At 37.6% G+C, this 24,467-nt stretch overlaps 1 protein-coding gene across 4 annotated transcripts in view; it reads right to left on the reverse strand.

Annotated features, from left to right (window-relative positions):
* OPA1 (OPA1 mitochondrial dynamin like GTPase) overlaps positions 1–24,467 on the reverse strand; it is a 96,036-nt gene that overhangs the window by 31,507 nt on the left and 40,062 nt on the right. For all 4 annotated transcript variants that reach the window (XM_080655304.1, XM_080655302.1, XM_080655301.1 and 1 more), the window contains 10 exons: positions 24,017–24,147; positions 20,244–20,316; positions 20,082–20,154; positions 19,022–19,137; positions 18,094–18,158; positions 16,989–17,065; positions 7,519–7,684; positions 5,445–5,597; positions 2,245–2,353; positions 1,742–1,821 (listed from right to left, as the gene is read on the reverse strand). In XM_080655304.1, the coding sequence (XP_080511430.1) occupies positions 1,742–1,821; positions 2,245–2,353; positions 5,445–5,597; positions 7,519–7,684; positions 16,989–17,065; positions 18,094–18,158; positions 19,022–19,137; positions 20,082–20,154; positions 20,244–20,316; positions 24,017–24,147 (1,043 nt within the window). The remainder of the gene's footprint in view (positions 1–1,741; positions 1,822–2,244; positions 2,354–5,444; positions 5,598–7,518; positions 7,685–16,988; positions 17,066–18,093; positions 18,159–19,021; positions 19,138–20,081; positions 20,155–20,243; positions 20,317–24,016; positions 24,148–24,467) is intronic.

A 24,467-nucleotide genomic window follows, 5' to 3' on the forward strand; every position in this document is an offset into this window, starting at 1 on the left:
TGCTAAATTCGGTCACTCAAAAAGACAAAGGATTATAGACAGCTGCCTTAAACTTGCATTGTGAGGCCCAGAGATATTATTAATTTCTTTTATGTTTCTCACCGTAATTTCCAGGTATGAGGTCCAGAACAGTGTTTTTAATGTAGGAGTGGGAGGGTTAGCAAGATTAGAGGAGAACTTGTGACAGGAGTCTGACAGGAGGCTTTGTTTTGAAAGAATAAACAAACATACACAAACACCTCCCAGGTGATTCTGACGCCCCTCCCCTCTACACTTTCAATTACGGCCTTTGTTCTAAAGTCACCCTGAGTCCTACACATGCTGCCCTGAAACGCTCTTCTCTGAAGGGTTTCTATATTCTTCCTCTGGGTTGCAGATCCTTGCACTGCCCTTAAAACTAATTCCTCTGCTTCTCTTGCAGAGATTCCCTATGAGTTGAAGTTCCTGAGGAAAAAAAAACTTACATACAGGAATCATTTCTAAGAGTGTTTGGCCAAAGCATATTTACCACAAGTTGCTGCGTTAATTGTTCTGGAGACTCCAGACATGTTTCACTAGGACTTGAAGGTCAGACACCGTTTTTCTTTGGTTTATTTGCCTTACACCTGTTTTTTTCCAATCAATACTCTCTCTTCCTCTCCACCCACCCATCTCAAAGTCAGAAACCTCTGATGGTCCCCTAGGGGTTCTTTTCCGACAGACCCCCCTCTCAGTCCATGTGCACAGAGAGAAGACTGATGCACCCTGAGCACAGGCATCATCCAACTAGGCACTCTGACCACTTCTTTAGCTTTTCTTTAGTCTCTTAATGACTCCTTGCCTCCCAAATTCATCCCAGAAGAAAAGAGGAACTGTCCCTTCACTGTTTTAAGACAAATTGGGACTCACGTCTGATAGGTATCTTCATCTTCCTTCTCTAATCACAGGGATTCAGGAACAAGAAAGTGGGTTACCTGCCACCTCTTTTCCTGATTCATTACGGCCTTCATTCATGTTCTAATTCTATATTCTATTTACACTCGTTTATTTAAGGAATGAATAAGAATGAGACAGTGGGGTAAGACTGAATGCTAGATAAAAAAAGAAGCCACAACAATAAGGAAGGAATAAAAAGGATGAGGGTTGGATACTTAATAATTTACCCATTTTCCCTCTTTTACTCATTGGTAAAGTTATCTACACTTGTCTTTACCAGTTTGTTCTTCTGAAGTGCTCATTAAATGTAAATAAATGAATTCTATAATTCTGCCTGTTTCCTGTCTGAATTTTTATACTTATTTTGTGAACATAGGAGCAAAAAAGTAAAAGAATATAATAATTTGAATAGACAACTAATAAAAAATATCCAGAGATAATATAATAGAATAAGGTTAAAAAGTCTTTATATTTCTTATTTTAATCATATTCATTCTACATCCTCTGAAACCTTTGACATTCTTTTCCTTTCTTCATAACTATACTCTTCAATTTACCTTAAATAGAGAGCTGAAATGAACAAAGCAATCAACCACAAAAGGGATATGCTTCATCTCTCCCTTCTTTTAATAACACAGCTACTTATAAAAAAACTTGCATTCATAGTTTACTGTTTATTCTAAAGATTTTATATTTTAGAAAGGCTGACATAAACATTTGAAATTATTAAGACTGGTGCAGAGGCATGCATAGGTTACATTTTACTGCCTGCACTAAAATGACCAAAATTATATCATCATAAGGGCAGAGATTTGTTTGTTTTCACCTGTTCTTGGGTCCGATTCTTCCAATATAGCCATCTCTTTTTCCAATCTGGACCCACCATGTTTTCAATTGCATTTTCAGCTAAAAGATTGAAAGAAAAATTTAAATTGATCATGAATTTTATCTACCAAGCACAGAAATTACAACTAATAATATTCTTGCTTTCATAACCACTTCAAAGTGATATAAGGAAAAATTATATGATTGATAGGGTGCATATATAAGAAATAATTTAATTATATATGTTTACAACCAATGAAAAGTACAATTCATTGTAAAGTTCTCATAAGCATAGCAGCAAACACTAGAATAGTTTGAATACAACTTTTTAGATTATCAGTACTTGTGTCTAATTTACTTAATCCCACAAATAATCTTCAACTACAGTATAAATAACAAAGACCTTGAAATATTAATTTTTTAAAAATTACAAATGTTCTCTGAAGTTGGATGATTCCTTCATCAGAAACTACTCAAAACTCCACAACCCCTGTCCCTACTTACTATCCTTGAGACGAGCCTGAAGAGCCTCTTCCATGAAGTAAATAGCTGCATCCCACTGCTGCTTATCAGATATGGACCGGTCTTCTAAAGCGTTATGTTGAATAACCCTCTGAAATAACAAGGGAAGAAAAACAGCTAATATGATTTGTGTCTTATCATTTAGTAATTTTATTCAAATTGACAGCTTAGCAAATATCCAAAATAACTGATGTTTCTAAAATGATATAAAGCATGTCCCTTCCACACAAATGCAGGAGGTCCTAGTATCTGCCTATTTGTCAGCTTTCTGTCTAAAAAAACAACAGTGGAAAATTTTTCCTAGCCCAAATTAAATGAGCTGACCATCTCTAAGAACATTGTGGGGGACTGGAGAGGGGCATACTACACATTTAACTACATAAAATCTAACACCTAGAACCCTAGTATTTAGTAGTTAATGATTCAGATAATCTCTAACTCTCCTTTTTGTCATATGACCTATGTGTTAGCATTTTCAAAAAAGAGAGGATAAAAATAATAACCATTATCTCACTGGTAACAGCATTGAAAAATGTAATGGAGGGAAGCTTAAAAGGTCTAAACAATCACAAGCAAATATTATTTATTATAAAAAAACTAGTTTTAAAATTTTGTAATTGTTGAATGAATGAAAATGACACTACTCTCTCAGAAAGCCAGTCTTAGTAAGGCAGCTAACAAGAATAAATACAGTTTTCAAATATGGAGATAAATATTTATTCCAAAAAATTATAATTACAATCAGCCCACAGTCAGATATGCATTTTCCTGGAAGACTGTTTCAACAGTGCCTCTCATAACTGTATGAGCAGAGTAGGTGCTTAGTAAGGTTTGATTATGGTGAGGACACTGTTACATATAACAAAAGATTTTTCAGGTGGTGGAGGGAGGAGCCAGTGTAGGCAGAAACAGTGATCCAGGAACATGTAGTTGCCCCAAGGAGATCTGCAGAGAGAGTGTTCATGAAGGTGCTGTAAAGCAAGATGAGCAACATAAAGTTAACAGAGAGGTATCTCATGGTGACTCTGATGTTTGCCACAAATTATTTGTTGTTCAGAGCCACCCGTGGTAAAGACAGAGATGGTAACAATTTCTGATGCCTCACAAAGGACAGAAATCTCCACCAAGGAAGTTCCTATTGTCCAAACTTTGAACAAAACCATCACATTGAAGTCTCCCCAGATCGATGGCATGGCTGCTGGTGACTTGGACATGTTACTGACTGCACAACCATCACATCTGATTCCGTATCGACAACAACAACCACACACATCACCAAGACTATAAAAGGCGGACTATCTGAAACAAGAATTGAGAAAAGCATCGTGATCACAGGAGATGCAGACAGTGATCAGGACCAGGCGCCAGCCCAGGCCCAGGGAGAGTAGTACCCGACACGTCGGCCACGAGAGTGGTGGTGCTCAAAGAAACGGAGCTGGAGGAAACGGAAGAGTATGGTAAGAAATTCATTATTAAACAACATTTAACTTAGTGAACCGGAAGAATTCTGACCATTTCAAGTCGTAATGCCACACCAATAATTCACTGAATTTACACTACGGCTGGTAACAATGACCAGAAGCCTGAAGAATTAAAATGCCAATGCCAAACCTTACCTTAACAGCTCTGGTCTACACTGTTCCCTCATATTTCAATACATATTTTATTTTATAACCACTTCTAAATATTCCTAGTTCTTTCTACTTATTTTTTTTAATCAGGGAGTTTATTTCCTGTTTACTACCTGCATTACATGACTCATTTGATCCAAATGCTGGTGAACAGAGCAGCCCAGCTGGCAAGTGCTCTTCATTGGAACAGGTGCTGTTGTGCGCAAAGGAAACTCTGTGACTAATTTGAATCATGGTTTTCCTTCTTCCAGGTTCCTCCCATTGAGTTCCCACTGAATTACAGTAAATATTTACAGAGTTTTCAGACTGCAGTAAATATACTGTATGAGAAATTATTAATACAGATTAAAAGCATTTCTTACATCTTGAAACTTTCCTAATGTTTGACAAATTCTTTGGGGATATATTTTATATTGAACCCTGTTGACTTTCCTGTCCTTCAACTTTGTACTCTTAGTAGAAATAGAAAGTCAGAGGGTCTCCAGACTGGAGAATTATGAAGAAGCTCACTGACCACACACTGTGTGTAGAGACCCCACCGCACCACAGTGCCAACTCTTCTCAGACACACATGCGCTCTTCAGCAGCATTCCAGAAAGAAGTGGGAAGAGAAAAAGAAAACAATTTCTTCCTTTCTAATAAAATATTCAGGCAGCTTAAAACCTTGGTGCTTCCTTTCTTAACATGTCCAAATTTTAGAACTTACCATTGATTGAACATTTGTGTAGAACACTTGCTTTGTACTAAACCTCCTTATCTACATGTAAAACCGACTTTGTGTTATTGAGCAGGTCTGTCTCTTTCAGGTAGCCTAATGATTCACATAGGTTTGAGGACACCGGGGAGAGGAGTTGGTAGGGGCTGTGGTGGTTTTTTTGATGGTTATAGGAAACCAGACCATTTAAGGCTGACACCAGAGACCTCATAGGGACTTATGAACTGTATTGAACATTTTTTTTCTTTTGCTTTTGACCCTATGTATAGTTAGGATGCAAGATTAGATTTATAGCAGCTTCAAGTTGTATTAAATGATATTTTGCTTTTAGTAATACTTATAAAATAAAGTTGGTTTAGGCTCTGAAAAAAAAAAAAAGAACGGAATAAAAGAATGCTTACAAAATACACAGCAGTTTCTGGTAAGCATTCAACACATGGTAGTTAGCATTATGATTTAGGAGTCTAACATCTTATGATTCAAATCCACTGAAAATTAATGCATCTAACTCCTTACCAGAAAGTAAATTGAGAAGCAGCTAACCTCTATTAGTTCAGGCTAATGGATGACAACTTGTTGAAGTTTATAGAAGCCTGTTTAGTGAGAAGTTTCCTTTGTTTTTCTAAAATGATAACCAAGCAAGAAATAACAGAAGGCAATTACAGAAGGGCAGAGAAATGTCAAAGGGTCAATTACAGATCGTAAATCTATTTCTTTCCTTCATTATTTTAAATACAGAATCTAATTTAGTCACATAAAATGTTTCTTATGAAAGTACCAATTTGAGAAACTATATAAACATATGAGGCTGACACCCTAATATACAAACAACATACCAAACTGTCTTCTGCAAAGTCATTCCACTTGTGGCGTTTGATACTTTCTTCCTTAACAGCCTCTTTCAGTTTATCAAATATGTCATCATGCTCTTTTCCTTTTGGTTCTGTCATGAAGCGGGAAAATTCTTCCTGTAGTGTCTCCCAAGCTACCTAGAATTATTTGAAAGAAAAAAATTATACTACATACTTTTATTTAATGTATAACATGAAAAATACACACATGAACTTAAGTCCAATGTGATAAATCAGCTTATCAGAAAAGACATATGAAACCGCATTAAGAAAACCATCAACAAATATAAACTCTGGCCTAGACATCTTACACTAGCAGCTGGTGGGATAGATTTGAATTCCTGGCATGTGTGATAGACATACACAGTGCTTTAAGTTTTTTAAAAATTAGTATCTAATATTTAAAAATCGAGAGACTTCATATACAAATCTACATTTCCAGCCTCTCTGGAAGAATCTGGCAACACTATACCCACATTCTCTCCTGACACCACCTGCCAGAGCTGGATAGGAGCTCCCCTTAGATGAGGCGGGCACTCTAGCCAACTACCAGGCTTAGTTCACTTCATTCTCTACAACACCTGAGTTTGCCTGCTTCTTCCACACTGTAAAAAGTATAAAATTTCTTAATGATTTAGTCTTCACATTTTTGCCTTTATGAAAGCAATGCATCAATAGTTTCAAACATAGCTGAGTATTATACAGCTTTGTATCATAGCTAACTCCTAATTACATGAATAGTGAAAGGAAGAGCAGTGTCAAAATGGCATTTTATATTTAGCCCTCTTCATTTCAAACATTAAGAAATTATGGCATAAAGAAAGGTGGCTGTACAAAAATACACAGTGAAGTATTAAAAGCCAATGTTTCCTGACCTTCACCAGATCCACATCTTTTACCACACCCAGGTTTGTGAAGGGGCAGAGCCGGCAGGAGACAGAACCATTGCCATTTCTATGACCACTTCCACTGCTTGAACCATAAAATATAAAAATATCCTATCATGAGACAGGGCCCAGAAAAACGCCAGGGCCGGTAGTGAGGACAGCTAGTGAAGTGGTGGCAGCAGTGCTAATTATCAGGGGTAAATGTGCAGAGAACTGGGCAGGGGTCAGCAGCACATAACTGGGGCGGTATGACCACAAGAGTTAGAAAGGGAGGTGTAAGGAAATTGAGAACAGCGGTGAAGAAGCTAGATCTGGAACAGGATAGGAAAGGGGTGAAATACACCTGAATAATCAGAAACTGACATTCTGTTTCTAAGGTAGGTATGAAAAACAAAATTATTTTTAACACTGATTCTAATTTCATGAGCATCCTCAACAGAAGCATGGGAGGCACTGACTCTCAGCTGGAACTATCGTGCTTCAGAGTGATATGCATGGCTGATCACCTTGAATGGCGGTCATCATCATCGCCATCAGCGCTGGCATTTACTGAACAGTTACTATGGGCCAGGTATTGTCTAAGTATTATACATCCATTAACTCATTTATTCCTTGTAACAATCTGTGCGGTAGGCAACATTATCACCCCTATTTTTATAGATGAGGAATCAGAAACCTTAAGCTACTAGCCCAAGGATCACACAGTTAGTAAGTGGTAGGGTAACAGAAATGCAAAATTTTTAAGGCACTTCCTTATACTTTCTGGTCTAAGCTTCTGGCAAGATCCAAACTAAAGAATTAAGTATAATTGAGCCTTATAGAAAATCAAGACATGAAATGTTTTATCCATTAAATATTTTCCTTATGGAATCTTTATCCACAAAAGAAATTAAAAATATTTCACATTTGAAATATTTGCAAATTTTGACAGTTTTGTTAGATGCTATCTTTGGGGAGGAAAACAATAATACCCTCAGATCAACATCATACCAATTAGTAAAGATTTATAACAGTAGTAACTGGTAGCAGCATTAAGGTTAATCCCAAGACACAAATGGAGTATAAAGACAAAAAGAAAGACAGTGGCTGTGATGGGAATAAAATTTAAAATTCACAGCTCCTACTCCCTTCAGATAATGCTTCTTACCCATTTAATTAAATTATATCCTAACCTCTACTGCTTTATTAGGAAGCTGTTTATCAGTCCACTGTTTGAGCTTGATGTCCACTGTGGTATTAAAAGTCCCTGAATTCATGGTCTGTGCAGCTGGAAGATAGATGTTTTCAATCACATGAGTTGATACTCTTTCCCACAAAGACTGCTGAAGGATTTCCTCCCTGGAATTTAAAAAGAAAACATTTCAAGAACACCAAATTTAAATATAATATTAAGTTTTTAAAAACAGCTTTATCACAGTATCATTAACTTACAATAAATCGCACATATTTAAAGTGTTGAGATATGTACACACCTGTGCATTACAACAATCAAGATAATGAACTAGCCATCATCCCCAAAAGTTGTCAGCACTGGATCTGCTTTTGGTCACTACAGATTAGTTTAAATTTCCCAGAATTTTATGTAAATGCATTCATATAGCATGTACTCTTGTCTTTTTCACCCATCATAATTATTTTGAGATTTATCCATGGCATATATATCAATAGTTCACTCCTTTTTACTGATGAGTAATATTGCATCACATGAACCTGTTTATCCATTCACTTGCAGATGGCCATTTGGGTTGTTTCCAGTTTTTGTCCATTACAAATAAAACTGCAATGAACATTCCTGTACAAGTCTTTGCATGGACATATGCTTTTGTTCCTCTTGAGCCAATATTCTATAAGTGGAATGGCAATATTATATATTTAACTTTTTAAGATAATGCCAAACTGTTTTCCAAAATGGTCAGACCATTTTACAATCCCACCAATAGAGTATGAGAACTCTAGATCCTCTACATCTTGCCAACACTTGTGATTAGTTCTTTTAATGTCAGTCATTTTTAATAGATTTTATAGTAGTATCTCATTGTGATTTGAATTTGTATTTCCCTAATGACTAATAATTCTAAGTATATTTTCATTGGCTTATTTGCCTAATATTAATACATACATTATGCATATTTACTATGAACTGGAGTCCAAGTCTGAAAACTTGGTATAATTTTAACAATTTATCAGTCCACAACATGAAGCACAGAGATATTATGGAATATTGCTAGGTGATGTTCCACACTTCATGATTAAAGAAACAACAGATATAAAAGATGCACAATCAAGTTGTAAATTCTGCCTTAAAAGATATTTTACATGAACACAGATCTCTAAATAAGAAAAAGATAACTATTTCTTTCCTTTTTTAATATTTTATTTTTATTTACTTTTAAATTTTAATTTAAATTCTTTATTGTTTAAAGTATTACATGAATCTCCTTTTTCCCCCATTGACCTCTCCCCAGCCGCTCCACCCCCCAGCATATGCCCTTACGCCCCTACTGTCAACTATTTCTATCAAGAAAAAATACCTGAAATCTCAAGCAAATATTTATTTGATTTCTTTCAAACTAATTTCTACTACTATATACTACTAAATATATATAATATTCAAAAACATTCTGCTTATCAAGTGGTCTGTCGTAAAAGTAACCTCAACCTCTAGGATGCAGCCACAAAGCTGAGGGTAGTAAAAGCAGATATCCCAGCTGTCTAAGAACCAAGCTTCATTTTCTTGGGTTGATACTCTCTCTTATCCGAGACTATTATTACTTAATATTTTGTGTAAAATTAAGTTTATTGAGTCAGTGAGCTTAGCTGGTGGTTTTCTCCTATTAACTTTCAGGTAAAAAAAAAAAAAAGAGTATGAGGCCTGGCAAGTATGGCTCTGTGGTTGAGTGGCGACCTATGAAGCAGGAGGTCATGGTTTGATTCCTGGTCAGGGCACATGCCTGGGTTGCAGGCTCAATCCCCAGTGGGGGATGTGCAAGTAACAGCCAATCTATGATTCTCTCTGATCACTGATGTTTCTTTCCATCGCTCCCTCTCTGAAATCAATACAATTAAAAAAAAAAAAAAAAAGAATATGAGGAAAGGATACACCAATGAGGACCAGAGGACCAAGTCAATTTAGTCATGCTATTCATGACAAATAATGGGAGAATGTTAGGAGCAAGCTGAAGAAAAGAAGCTTGTCAGGGCCTCCCTATTCACATACCATTTTAAACACAAACTCAAGAAAATTTCTGAAAAATAAACAAAAGATCATGATTGAGCTTCTGACTGCTAGAGCTTTCTGCTGCTCCTGCCTCAGAACAGACCTGGTCTGTTATTTCTTCCCAGCAATTTCTGGGTCAGGAATCTACATCCCAGACACTGTTTCAAGCAGATCATAGCAAAAATTCAGACCACCAAATCCTCACAAGCCTAGAGTCACTTTCTCAATGGAGCCTGCTGCTTTCCAACCCACCCTGGGTAGCTATGTCACCTATCCGACCCAAGCTTCACTGGTTCTTCCCTCTCCTCCCTTCCCCCCTCCACTGTCTTTGTCACCAAGCTGCTGTCAGCTGTCTAGACTCCCTTGACCCCTCCATTACAGTAATTTTTATTGTGATTTATTGTGATGCAAGACTCTGTTCCATAACAAAAAAATCATTTTACATTCTCACTCTTTCCCTTTTCCTTGCATCTTCAAACCTTTCTTGACTCTTCCTATGGACAGTAATCATCCTCAAATTCTGCTGAGTGGAAGCTGCTCATTAATTAGTTGATTGTGCTTCAGAGTTAGGAAGCAGAAGCTATGTTTTCCTCTCCCCACCATTTCTCATGTAAAAAAACACAGCCTCTTATATCATCCACTATGCTTGTATCCCTACTTACATCAACCACTTTCCCAGCATATGTTCCACGTGACTGCAGACTTCTTTATACTAAGTTTTGCCAACATACAGGATAAATCCCATAAATATACAAAATATAACTCACATTATAGTCATATTTACTACCCTCTTTATCTCCAGGAACTTTCCCTACTCTCGATTTTAATTTAATAAATTTTCAAAATGGAAATTTTTTCTTGTAATGCAGAGGACTTATTCCATATACTAATTTCAACCAACACAGAAAAAGTAAACACCTCTCCACAATTCCTCTTTCAGTAGACAACCACTATTTACAGCTTAAGTTATCATTTTAAAAAGTTAATGCTTGTGTACATGTGTTTTTACACAAGTAGATAATTACACATACTGCAAGTACATCATAGAGTTTTCCATGTCAACATCCTGTATTTTTCAATGGTTCTACAGTAATCCATCTATGGATACATCGAATATTATATGATTCCAAATAGTGAACAAGTTTTTTTACACTTCAATTTTTTTACACTTATAAACAAAACCATGGTAAAGATTCTTATGTGTTCATCTTTGTCAAATTTATCTTCATTTCCATAGATACCTAACAAAGTAATTACTGGATGTCAATGTACTCGCTGTTTAATTGACTCCTCTTCTCCATTACTTTAAAATCCAATCACTAAATCCTGTCAATTCTATCTTCTAGGTAACCTATTAAATATCTCAGAATGTCTCCACTTCTCCACTTGCACAACCACCATTCAAGCTCAATCCACTATGATATCTTGTCTAGATCAGTGGTCAGCAAACTCATTAGTAAACAGAGCCAAATATCAACAGTACAAAGATTGAAATTTCTTTTGAGAGCCAAATTATTTATTTATTTATTTATTTATTTATTTATTATTTATTTTTAAATAAATCTTTATTTAGATTATTACAATTGTTTCTCCTTTTCCCCCCCATAGCTCCCCTCCACCCGGTTCCCACCCCACCTTCTGCCCTTACCTCCCCCCCCACTGCCCTTATCCATAGGTGTATGATTTTTGTCCAGTCTCTTCCTGAACACCCCCATTCCCCCTTCCCCCTGAGAATTATCAGTCCACTCCCTTTCTATGCCCCTGATTCTATTATATTCACCAGATTATTCTGTTCCTCAGGTTTTTAATTCACTTGATTTTTAGGTTCACTTGTTGATAGATATGTATTTATTGTTCATAATTTTTATCTTTACTTTTTTCTTCTTCCTCTTCTTTAAGAATACCTTTCAGCATTTCATATAATACTGGTTTGGTGGTGATGAACTCCTTTAGCTTTTTCTTATCTGTGAAGCTCTTTATCTGCCCTTCAATTCTGAATGATAGCTTTGCTGGGTAGAGTAATCTTGGTTGTAGGTTCTTGCTATTCATCACTTTGATTATTTCTTGCCACTCCCATCTGGCCTGCAGTTTCTATTGAGAAATCAGCTGACAATCGTATGGGTGCTCCCTTGTAGGTAATTAACTGTTTTTCTCTTGCTGCTTTTAATATTCTCTCTTTGTCTTTTGCTCTTGGCATTTTAATTATGATGTGTCTTGGTGTGGTCCTCTTTGGATTCCTTTTGTTTGGGGTTCTGTGCGCTTCCTGGAGTTGTAAAGTCTATTTCTTTCACCAGGTGGGGGAAGTTTTCAGTCATTATTTCTTCAAATAGGTTTTCAGTATCTTGCTCTCTTCTTCTGGCACCCCCATAATTCTGATGTTGGTATGCTTGAAGTTGTCCCAGATGCTTCTTACACTATCTTCAACTTTTTGGATTTTTTTTTCTTTTTGCTTTTTCGGTTGAGTGTTTTTTGCTTCTTTGTATTTCAATTCTTTGACTTGATTCTTGTGTTCCTCTAGTCTGTTGTTGGGTCTCTGTATAATATTTTTTATTTCAGTCAGTGTATGTTTAATTTCTAGTTGGTCCTTTTTCATATCTTCGAGGGTCTCGTTATATTTATCGGCCTTTTCTAGGATATTCTTGAAAAGCCTTATAACCGTGGTTTTGAATTCTATATCCAGTCGTTTGTTTTCCTCCATTGTGATCTGTTTCTTTGACACCGCATTTTCACTGCTTCCCTGAGTTGGTAGGGTAGATTTGTGTGCTAGGTTTCCTATATGGCCCAGTGGATCGGCTTCCCCAGTTAACCTGAAGTGGATACTTTTGGTGCACCCCTTTGTGGACTGTGTGTACAGCCTTGTTGTAGTTAAGTCTTGATTGTTGTTGGTATCACTGGGAGGAATTGACCTCCAGGCCAGTTGGCTGTAAGGATCAGCTGTGTCTACACTGGGAGAAGTTCGGTGCTGGAGACAGCCTTATAGGATTAGAATTGCCAAACTGCAATAGCCTCTGTGCTCAGCTTGGATGGGGTGGAGTCTCAGGGTGGAGCAGACAGTCTTGGCTTCCAGTCAGCCTTGCCCTTGCGTGCGCGCGTGCGCACTCCCAGACCTCTGCCTTCCCCGGCTCCTGAGTCTCCACCCGAGAGTCCAGATTCCCCCCACAAGTGCGTGGGTCCCCAGGGGCTCGCCTGGAACTGGGGTTCAGTGCAGTCAGAACTGGGGCTCACTGCAGTCAGGAGCTTCTGACTCCCTTCCACTAGGGAAAGCCTGTGGCAACTTCCGCAGCCTTTGTGTGCACTGGCTCGCGCGCGCCTCCAGACCTCTGCCTTCCCCGGCTCCTGAGTCTCCGCCCCCGTAAGAGCGTGGGTCCCCAGGGGCTCGCCTGGAACTGGGTTTCAGTGCAGTCAGAACTGGGGTTCAGTGTAGTCAGGAGCTTCCGACTCCCTTCTGCTAGGGAAAGCCTGTGGTAACCTCCACAGTCTTTGTGCACACTGGCGCGCACACCTCCAAACCCCTGCCCTCCCGGGCTCCCCGGGTCTCTGAGTCTCCGGGTGCCGTTCTCTCTACCTGACAGTCCAGACTCCCCCTGTATGAGCCTGGGTCCACAGGGTTTCGCCCGGGACTGGGGTTCAGTGCAGTCAGAACTGGGGTTCAGTGAGGTCGAGGGCTTCCTTCCCCCTTCAGCCAGAGAAAGTCAGCCAGGTTCTCAGCCGCCCTTCCTCTCTGCGCGCACAAAGACCCTTTGCCATACCTCCAATTCTCTGTGAGCTTTTCTCTTTCCTTTTGGTTGTAGAATTTCCACTCAGCCAGCTTTTCTGTGGTTCTGGATGGTGTCCGTTCTGTCTTTTAGTTGTAGTTTTGAAATTGTTGTGCGAGGCAGCAATTTAGGTGCTTACCTATGCCACCATCTTGGTTTCGAGAGCCAAATTTTTTAAACTTAAACTTCTTCTAACGCCACTTCTTCAAAATAGACTCACCCAGGCCATGGTATTTTGTGGAAGAGCCACACTCAAGGGGCCAAAGAGCCTCATGTGGCTCGCGAGCCGCAGTTTGCCGACCACTGGTCTAGATTATTTCAACAACTGCCTCCTTGCTTACAATTTTCTCCACCTATATTCCATTTTCTCAACTACAAAGACCTTTCTAAAATGCAAATCTGACCTAAACCTCCTCAATGGCCTTCACTGCTCATAGGATAAATTCCAGTCTTCTGTACTTGGCTTGTAAGACACACAATAATCTATGTCTTGCTTATATTTAGTGTTTATCTCCTGCCTCCTTCCTCCTCCTATGCTAAAACTAGGGGTGACCGTCTTCAGCTACCTGCTTCACCTTTATTGCTTTCACCTCCTGGTTCTGCAATATCCCTGTCACAAACTTCCTTTACCTACCACCTTTACATCTCAGATTATATCAGAAATCTTTTTTGATTCCTTAAATTTGAGTTAGAGGACTGAACTGTGCATTCCCAATTTCCTTTCATTCTTCTAACTTCAACAAAATAAACTTAATGCCCTTCAACAAAAATTGTATCCATACCATGGTACCATTTCTTTAAAAAGTGTGTTTCTATAAATCCAGCCAGCTATTCTTCCAAATGACATATAAAAAAAAAAATCTATGATGATGGTCACATAATGTTAATGATATACCAATATCTCCAGCTTAATGTCAATAATCGATTCCTGATGATCAGGTATACTGTATGAAAATGTTGAGAGCCTATTTCTCACTATAATGCACATATGTCAAGCCTAAACCCCCAATAACTTTCTTAAAATATAATTAAAGTATAGTAGAATATCTATAAGTGAGTAACAAACAATCATTTTAGGACATAAAATGTTTATACTACTACTTCCAGAGCACATATATAGTTCAAACAGTCCTGTGATTAAATAATTATAAGCATCTTAAGCACACATTCTAAAATATCACATAAGGCATTATTCAGCAAAAAGATACTACCTAAGACATCAATATGTCACAAACATAAAGTGTTTGGGGTACAGCCCTCGCTGGTTTGGCTCAGTAGATAGAATGTCAGCCTGTGGACTGAAGGGTCCAAGGTTCAATTCCAGTCAAGGGCACATGCCCAAGTTGCGGGCTTGATCCCCAGTAGGAGGTATGCAAGAAGCAGCTGATCGATCAATGAATCTCTCTCATCATTGATGTTTCTATCTCTCTCTCCCTCCCCCTTCCTCTCTGAAATCAATAAAAAATATTTTTAAAAAATGTTTGGGGTACATTGCCGGTGAATTCAATGTGGTATGAACAGTTAAAATTAGGAGCTGTTAAGCTATAGTGCCTGAAAAAAAATGATGAAAATATACAAAATCATCTGCTCCAGCAGCACAGAGAATAAATGTCTAGCAGCCAGCTGTCCCAGCTCTCTTCCTTGCCTTCTCAACAGGCAATCTGGCAATGCAGGCTTCCTGTCCCTGCACAATTCTCCTCAGCCACCTGTGTGCTAAATAAATGAGATTTACCATCAAGGCTTGTTTTCTTGCTGGTAACTTTGATTACAGACTTGCTCTGCTCAAACAAAACCAACCATGCTATTTGATGATGCTAGGAATTTACAGAAACACATATTTTCTGCCATAAATGGCATTATTAGTTATTACAGTTCACAAATCACCTTTTATGCTCATTTTTCCTCATACAACCTAGTATGAGTAGTATTATATTCATTCCCTGTGTACATGCACATATAGCTCTCTTGTAACTTAAAAAATGAATTGGCTTACATAAAGCCATAGAACTGACTTAAAATACAAAGAATAACAAAGGTAAGTTGTGTTGTATATAATTAATCAATAAGTTAGATCAAAAATCCTTTTTTTTTTTTTAAATAAGGGGAGATTAAAAACAGGTAAACTTTGACTGCTTAAAGAGATAAAAGTGTTCACTACTGAGGAAGAAAGGTTACCAGGATGGGGAAACTAGTAATACTGAATTCAAACTCAAGGACTGGACTCTACTATGTAGGGTCAATTTTGATAATCTTGAACTGAGCAAACAGAAGAGGTACAGAAACTATTTGTAATGCATGACAGTAAGAATAGTTCTGCTCCAAGAGTGATAAATTCTTTAAGATACTACAGACTTCGCTAGAAAGATAAGATATGCACCAGGAATTTGATAATTAACAGATGACTGCAAAAATCTAAGGGCTATTTAGACATAGCTTACTTGAGGTATATAGAACCCACTTTGTTTACAGTGCCCCACTCCAACAAATTTAAGAACACCCAAATTTACACAAAGCATAAGCTGAAAGTGATAGTTTGCCTTGAAAGACTTGCATGAGTATTTTTCAAAGGGATGTATTTACTTGCTATTTAAGAAAAATTTCAAATAGGATTCAATTTGAAAAGTGATTTGTACAAAACATATTAAAGGTAAAAAAAAAAAGCCTCAAGCAATCAGATTTTAAAAGAATATACCCTGAGTGGCCAATTATTATGATCTCTGAACGCATAATAATCTGGCCACTCAGTGTATATCCTATATAATAAAAGGCTAATATGCAAAATTGTCCCCTTGACCAGGAGTTCAACCAGCAGGCAGTCCTGCCAACCGCCCACGTCCCCTCCCTCTGGCTAGGCTGGCCGGACCCCACCCATGCACGAATTCATGCACCAGGCCTCTAATATATATATACTGAGTGGCCGGATTATTATGTGTTCAGAGATCATCATAATATGGCCACTCAGGGTAGAGCTGCCTGAAGAACTAACTGCAAGGCAGCCAGGGCATTAGAGTCCTCAAATAAAGGGCAGAGTGGAAGAGGGTGAAAAGGCAGCCGGGGCTTGTTAGTGCAGGCCTCTGAGGACCACTTAGGGAACTTTGGATGTGTGCTATGAAGCCATTATAGGTTTTGAGCATGGGAGTGAGATAACCTTTTAAATCAGGCATGGGGAACCTTTTTCTGGCAAGGACCATTTGGATATATATAACATCATTCACGGGCCATATAAAAATTATCAACTTAAAAATTAGCCGGCTATATTTGGTCAAACATTTAATTAACTCACCCCTAATGCCTTTGCAAGGCTAGTCCAAATGATTTCATGGGCCTTATATGGCCCGCAGCCCAGACATCCTCCCCCCGCCCACCCGAACCCCTGTTTTAAATTAATCATTCTAGCAATTACAAAAAAACACACACAACAACAAAAGAAAAAAGAGTAAAAAGCTATCTTTTAGACTATCTCTTCTGAAAGATACTTAATAAGTACACAATTATTGTACTTAAATACTTAATTAGGTAGACTAGAACAGTGGTTAGATACATTTATGTTTCTGCCTATATTTTGAGGATTGAGTCACAGCTACAATAAATCACAGCTTTATCAATCTAAATTTTAGTATTTCATTATAATTCATATAGTAAAGTTTTTGAAAAAAGGTCAAATACTCACCAATGTTTTGGTGTAACCTGGCTCAGACTGATAACTTCATCAAGGATTTCATTTTTAGCTTTTTCAAATAGTTCGTTCTAGGCAATACAGATACAAGAAAGTAAGATTTTCATAAGAAGTCCATTTGCCCTGCCACAATTTTCAGAAATAACTAAAAAGAAGGCCTCTGACAGGCTAGTAGAATGAGCTCAAGTTTGAAGCATGCATGACCAGCAAATAATACCCTTCTCTTCTAGTATCTTTTGTAGAAATGCCAATATCCAGACAAGGACAAAGAAACCGACACAAATGTCTACCTTATTCACTTAATTCTGAATGTAGTTTTTTACATAACATTTGTTCAGATAAATTTTTCACATACCAAATGTTATATGAAAGTAGTAATACATATTAACTTAGTGTATTAGTAAACTGATGCTATTCTACAACGAATGGCATTTTTAAAATCAAGGAAAACCAGTATTTAAATCCCATCAAATTAGAGTATATTCTTCAACAGTAAATGTTGAAAAGGTAAAAAAGTTTTAAAATTTTTATTACATAAATACAATTAATTCTATAATACCTTTAAAAAATTCTTCATCTCAGAAAATACTTTTAAATACTTTTGACATCCCATGACCCTAGTTATGTTTTAATGTTATGAAAAATAATTTAAATTATTGTAGAAAAATAACTGTTCCTGGGAATGCATTCTTGCAGCTTTAAATTAGTAATCATGGTAAAAACCAGAGCAATGTAGCTTACCAGATTTCGCTCATTAAAATACATTTTGTTTGAGTGCAATATTAGATTAGATCAGCGATTTTCAACCTTTTTCATCTCACGGCACACATAAACTAATTACTAAAATTCTGAGGCACACCAAAAAATATATTGTAGTTTTTGCTGATCTGACAAAAAAATAGTTATGATTTTAACTCATTCACATCAGACAGATATTGTGTTGACTGTTGTCATTTTTTATTTGACAATCTAAGGGAAAAGGGGTCAGTGCCCCTGACTAAATAGCCAGGTACTGCATGTTTTAAAATACCTTGCGGCACATTGTTTGAAAATCGCTGGATTAGATATATGCAAAATACATGAGGTGCACAAACATTACCCGGTCAAGTTCTCGCAGGCGAGGATAGTTATTCTTCCACTCAGTTTCAAGGTTGAAACGTGTTGCTGAGGAAGAAGGACAGGTGTTCAAGTTAGAGGACTCTCTTTCCACAGGCATGGCTAAAAGCTATCATGCATATCTTCTTCATTAACTGAATTTAAGTGTGCACCTACGCCTCCTGAGTACTCTGGGCTCTCAACATCTCTGAATCTCATATTGCAAGTTTTCAAAACTAATCTCCTTGACTCTACTTTTTACATCCAATCCACAAAACACATGACTAGAACAGTTTAGTACAGTAGCTAAGAGCAAGGACTCTGCATTTATATCAAGATTTAAATCCTGGGTCTACCACTGTATGATGCTGGGTGTATTACTTAGGTAAGGTATGCTGTCCCTCAGTTTTCTCTTCTGTAAAATGAGACTAATACTAATACTTACAAGGTTGCTTAGGGACTAAATGGAATAAATAGGTAGGATTGCCAAATGAAAAAAGGGAAGAAATGTGTATTCTCACCAAATGAAACTATGGGAGCAAAGCCATGGAGCAGGAAAGTATGGAATTCAGGAACTAGCTGAGGCACAGGCTGCTCTGATTCCTAACACATTTCCTCTCTCCACAACCCCCAAAGGGGGACTCTGATTTCACTGCAGTTTACTAAGCTCTTTCTCCCAAATACTACTGCAAACTTTCTAATCTGTTGAAACTCGCAATGTGCTCCCAGCAATGTTTCCTCTAAGAGGAAACACCCTGTTCTTATAATACTAGATGGAAAAAATGGAATTTTTTCCCATTTTCCACATACTATCTAATAGTAAATGAACTGAAAAGCAACTGTTAAAGGGAGTAAAGAACCTCATGGATGCCTAAGATTGTCAGCTAATACAATGTCTAAATGTGCTGCCTTATTTCAAAAACCCAACTTACCTTTAAAACTATCAGCCTGTTGTTCAACTGACTCTCGTACCATTTTCCAGAAGCAGTCCGATACAGCAAGGCTTAAATTCCTTGTAGTCACCTGGTGTGCCTTTAGCATGCTGGCCCTTTTAAAAGTAACAAAAGTTAAAGTATACTAAAATAACAAAAGGACGATACCATCACTAAGTTTGAGAATGAGCTTGTTATGATAACCTAATGAGAACAGCCACGTATACATTTTTATAGCAACACTGTCCAATAACATTTACTGTGATGAAGAAACTATTCTATATCTAAATTAACTAATATGGTAGCTACTACTAGCCACATGGGGTTATTGAATCCTTTAAATATGTGGCTAGTGCGATTAAGAAATGAAGTTTTATTTTAATATGATGTTAACCACTTTAAATTTAAATAAGACACAAAGCTAGTGACTACCGTATTGGACAGCACAGTTCTATACACCTGTAGGCTCCTATCCCTTTGGATAATACTCAATAGTATGTGTATAAGAACTATATAGATTTACTATACTAATAGAGAGGCAAACATACTTTTCCACTTCGAGAGACTCTCTACTTATATAAAGTTTTAATATAACTCAGTTGCCCTTTAGCTCTTCCTTTTTGCTTTTCTTTAGTATCGTATTTTCTGATAATTTCTGTCAATATCTACTAGTATTTAGGGATACCTCTTTGACATCCCCAGCCCCACTTCAATTTCCCCCAACACTGTAAGAGAAATGGATATGCATTTAAAAATGTAAGTGTTGGTTTTTAAAAATCACTTTATAAGTAACACAACTTCAGGTGTCCATGCTGTCATTCATAGCCCACACCACAGGGGCAGTTTGCTATGTGAGCATGTATTGCACCATGTGATAAACTGCTCTGAGTTCTGTCAGGCTAGCTGGAGGACTTATTTAGTAGGTACAGATCACCATCTGGAAAAAATTCTGAAAAGTCAATGTTAAACTAACAGCTATAAAGAAACTTTTAAGTGAAAACTACTAGTTCAAGCTACTCCCTCACTATCAAATCTTTAAATGTTTAAACAAGATACCTACTTTAGGAGTTTTGAATTCTGAAAAAATTCTTCTTCATATTCTCTTATTGCTTCTATGCTTTCGGAGCTGTTTCCTAGGGAAAGATGATGGTGAAGTTCTGAGAAAATGTTTATCACTTGAAAACAACAAAAACTTCAATTACAGTAACCCATCTTTGCATACCTTTTCCTGTTACAACAGCAAAATAACCTAGAGCTTTCATTGGGAAGAGTTTTCCTTCAATTATCTGCTGAATCTATTTTTAAAAGTGAGAAAAATAAATGTGAGATAAAGATTTACATAATTTTAAAGAGCATTATATACCATTTAGAAAGCAAATTTAATAATGCTATATATGTACAGTTAATTTAAATATGTAAACCTACACAAAAGTATTAAAATGTATTTCAATTTCTATTTGAGGAAAAAATAAATACATTTAATTTTAGTATATTAAAAATGTTCTATTAAAACACAAGTACCAAAATTAAAACTTGGAATGATGTGTAGTGCTTTGGAGTGAGGCCTCTGTTTGAATTTCTGCTCTGCTACTTACTAGCTATGTGGCCTTAAGTATGCTCCAACTCTTTCAAAATGGTTGTTAAGAAAATTATCCTCTACTAGAGAGCTGATGCACAAAATTTGTGCGAGAGTAGGCCTTCCTTCCCCCGGCTGCTGGCACCGGCTTCCTTCTGGCACCCAAGACCCAGGCTTCCCTCCGGCCATAATATACTCAGTGTCCGGTCGACCAGTGGGCCATTCAACCAATCAAAGCGTAGTATGCTAATAATATGCTAAGGCCGCTCAACCGCTCGCTATGACGTGCACTGACCACCAGGGAGCAGACAGTCGACTGGTTGACCAGTTGCTATGACATGCACTGACCACCAGAGGGCAGGCAGTCGACTGGTTGACCAGTTGCTATGACGTGCACTGACCACCAGGGAGCAGATGCTCCGATCCGTAGGTTAGCTTGCTGCTGGGGTCTGGCTGATCGGGACTGAGCAAGATGGGCTGGACATGCCCTGGAATCCTTCTGCGGTCCCTCCCTGGCTGGCCAACCTTCAGTGTCCCTACCTGGCCCTGATTGTGCATCGGTGGGGTCCCTTGGCCTGGCCTGTGCCCTTTCGCAATTTGGGACCCCTCGGGGGATGTAGGAGAGCCGGTTTCAGCCTGATCCCGCAGGCCAGGCGGAGGGACCCCACTGTGCATGAATTCGTGTACTAGGCCTCTAGTATGTGACAATAATGATACTTAGCATAGTGCCAGGAATGCAGAAAATTCAATAAATAGTAGCTGCTATTATTTCCCCATACTCTTCTGCAAATATCTAAATTCTAACCAAGTTGGACTGTCCTTTTATACTCTTTTAAAAAAATATTTGTACCCATTGGTTCTCAACTCTTTTAGGGTCAAAAATCTTTTTCTAAATGTAACCAAAACTATACACTCTGGCCCCAGAAAAATGCATATTTGTACAGAGATCTATCATTCACACAGTGTAAAAGAGTTCCTACTCCCAGAAGGCCCTCCAGTTGAAGACTTACTGATGTAAGAATCCCTGCTCTAAGATAGGCCACATCCCTAAGCTAATGCTGACTCTGGTATAAAAAAGGACTGCTATAAGCTCAAATTGCATTTCAAAAGAAATACAAACTCACTAACCTAGACAAGAGGAAAAAGAAATGAAAACAATGAAGAGCGATGGGAAGAAGCACAGAAATTTGCTTCCACCTACTTCTTCCCCTCTCTCCATATTAGGACAAATACTGCCACAACATGCCTCACCCATAAAATAAGGTAAAGCCAAGGTCAGAATTAAAGAGTTAACACAGTCCTCAAAAAGGCCTGCTTGTCCTAGGCTGGCATCTGGAAACTTAACTAGTAAACAATTCCCTGAAATGATATAAAACTTTCCTTAAATAACAGTAGCTCAATTGTGCAAGCAATGTGGCTTATGCTGAACGTCTGCTTTCCTTTGGGCGTCTGTATTTTGGTACCTGAAGGTGCCTACATAACCAGGTCCCTATAAAAACCTTAGGTGCTGAGTCTCTAATGAGCACCCTGTTGCTGGAGGGATTAAGCATGTCCTCTGTGACTCTGCTGGGAGAGGACTCTTGAAAACGTGAGCCTGGTTTACTCTAGACATCATCTCTTGTCCCTTTTCCCTTTGTGATTTTGCTTTGTCTCCTTTCATTGAAAAAGTCTTAAGTGTAAGTATAACTATGTGCTTGAGTCCTGTGAGTCCTCCAATCAGTGAACATAGGAGGGATCTGTCTTGGGAACCCCTGATAGAGAAGCCCAGTTCCAGAAAGCTTCAGGTGGAAAGGAGAGAAATTCTAGGCAGGAATAGGTACTTATATCTGAAGTTGTTGTTCCATGGGGGATAAGAATATAATAATAATAAAATAATAACAGATGACAGCCACCCTGTATATAACACTTTTGTGCCAAGCACTATCTCAACCACTTTTAAAACAAGTATTGAACTCATTAAACCATCACAACTTATGAGCTAGTACCTTCATTTCCAACAGATGAGGAAGCCTAAAGCACTAAAAAAACTTAAATAACTTTTCCCAGGTTACAAAGATATCAAACAGTAGGGCCAGGATTTGAAACCAACCAATCTGGCTACAGATTCTTCACTCTTAATGAGGATACCTTATACCTTTACAATTAAGTAGAGATCATGACCTAAGTCAAGACCTGAACCCCAATAACACACATAATGTTACCTTGAAATAAACTTCTTTCCTTTAGGGACACTGAGCAACATGTATAGGACACTGAGCAACATGTATAGGAAGTTGAAGTCACAGAACTTCAGAAATGAAAATGACCCTAGAGATCAACTAGACCAGAGATTTTTAAACTTTTTCATCTCATGGTACACATAAACTAATTACTAAAATTCTTCAGCACACGAAAAAATATATTTTTTGCCGATCCAACAAAAAAATAGGTATTATTTTGATTCATTTGTCCTAGATGGCTATTGTTGTGTTGGCTGTTGTTATTTTTTTATTTGAATCTAAGAGAAAAGAGACCAGGGCTCCTGACTAAATAGTCAGGTATTGTGTGTTTTAAAAATTTTTGCTGCCGAAACCGGTTTGGCTCAGTGGATAGAGCGTCGGCCTGCGGACTGAAGGGTCCCAGGTTCGATTCCGGTCAAGGGCATGTACATTGGTTGCGGGCACATCCCCGGTGGGAGGTGTGCAGGAGGCAGCTGATCGATGTTTCTCTCTCATCGATGTTTCTAGCTCTCTATCCCTCTCCCTTCCTCTCTGTAAAAATATCAATAAAATATATTTAAAAAAAAAATTTTTGCAGCACACCAGTTGAAAATCACTGAACTAGACTAGTAGGCTGGATTGTGCATTGACTAGATACAGAAAAGTAACAAGATTTGCCCAAGGACACACCAGTTGGTGGTGGAGCACAGATAAGACTGCTAACACCTAATCTAATGCCTTCTCTATTTATAAAAATCCGCTACACAGTCTTTGATCAGTTAGGAAAGATAATGTTTATCTGCAAAAAAAAAAAAAAAGGCATACATAGGGTCCAAAAGGAATCTTTACTGTCACTAGTTTCACACTAATTTATGAACATCAATTTAAAAAGAAACATCACGAATTAGGTTAATGACAGTATGTCAGCATACAAAATTATTTAAAGTATACAACATTAGCAAACTATAATTATGGAATTTTATTTATACCTCAAAATTACACTTAAATAATTTACTATAACTTTCCAATACTTTGTTTTTACAGAACACCAAGAAAAATCCCTCTACTACTCTCTGATAAAGTATTCCATAAGGATTTTTTTTTTTTTTTTACAAACAGTTCCTGTCACATCATTATAAATGTTTTCCACACAGAAATAAGGTAAAATACAAGTTTTTGTACAAAGAATCTTATGTCTCATAATAAAGAACTTTCCCTCACCCTGCTTGGGCTAGCCACATTTTTCTCTGCCAGGTCTACTTTGGTCAAAACAAATATCGTCCTTCTTCCATGAGGATCCATTTGACTGACCAAGTCTGTAACAATGCTGCGTTCAGCATCCACAGATCCATCTGAAAAATAAAATAAAAAAATGACAATGTAATAATTACAAAATGGATTTTAAAAATTTCCACAAGCTACACTGTTGTGTCTACATTATAGTAAGAAAAATTTTCTTAATACATCTTTGTTATGAAAAGATATTCTAGCCAATAAAAATTTCTCTGATGCCTACAGTGAAATTATTCCCAACTTCAATTCTATTTACTAATAAAACGAATAAAAGAGGGTGAAACATATTTATCTTCATGTTTATATAAAATGCATATTTAGAGCAAAGCCTGGATTGCTAAAGGAAGCATATCAGTGCAATTAAAATCTTGTGATAGAT

The sequence above is a fragment of the Plecotus auritus genome (assembly GCF_963455305.1).
Source record: "Plecotus auritus genome assembly, chromosome: 2".
Lineage (NCBI taxonomy): Eukaryota > Metazoa > Chordata > Mammalia > Chiroptera > Vespertilionidae > Plecotus > Plecotus auritus.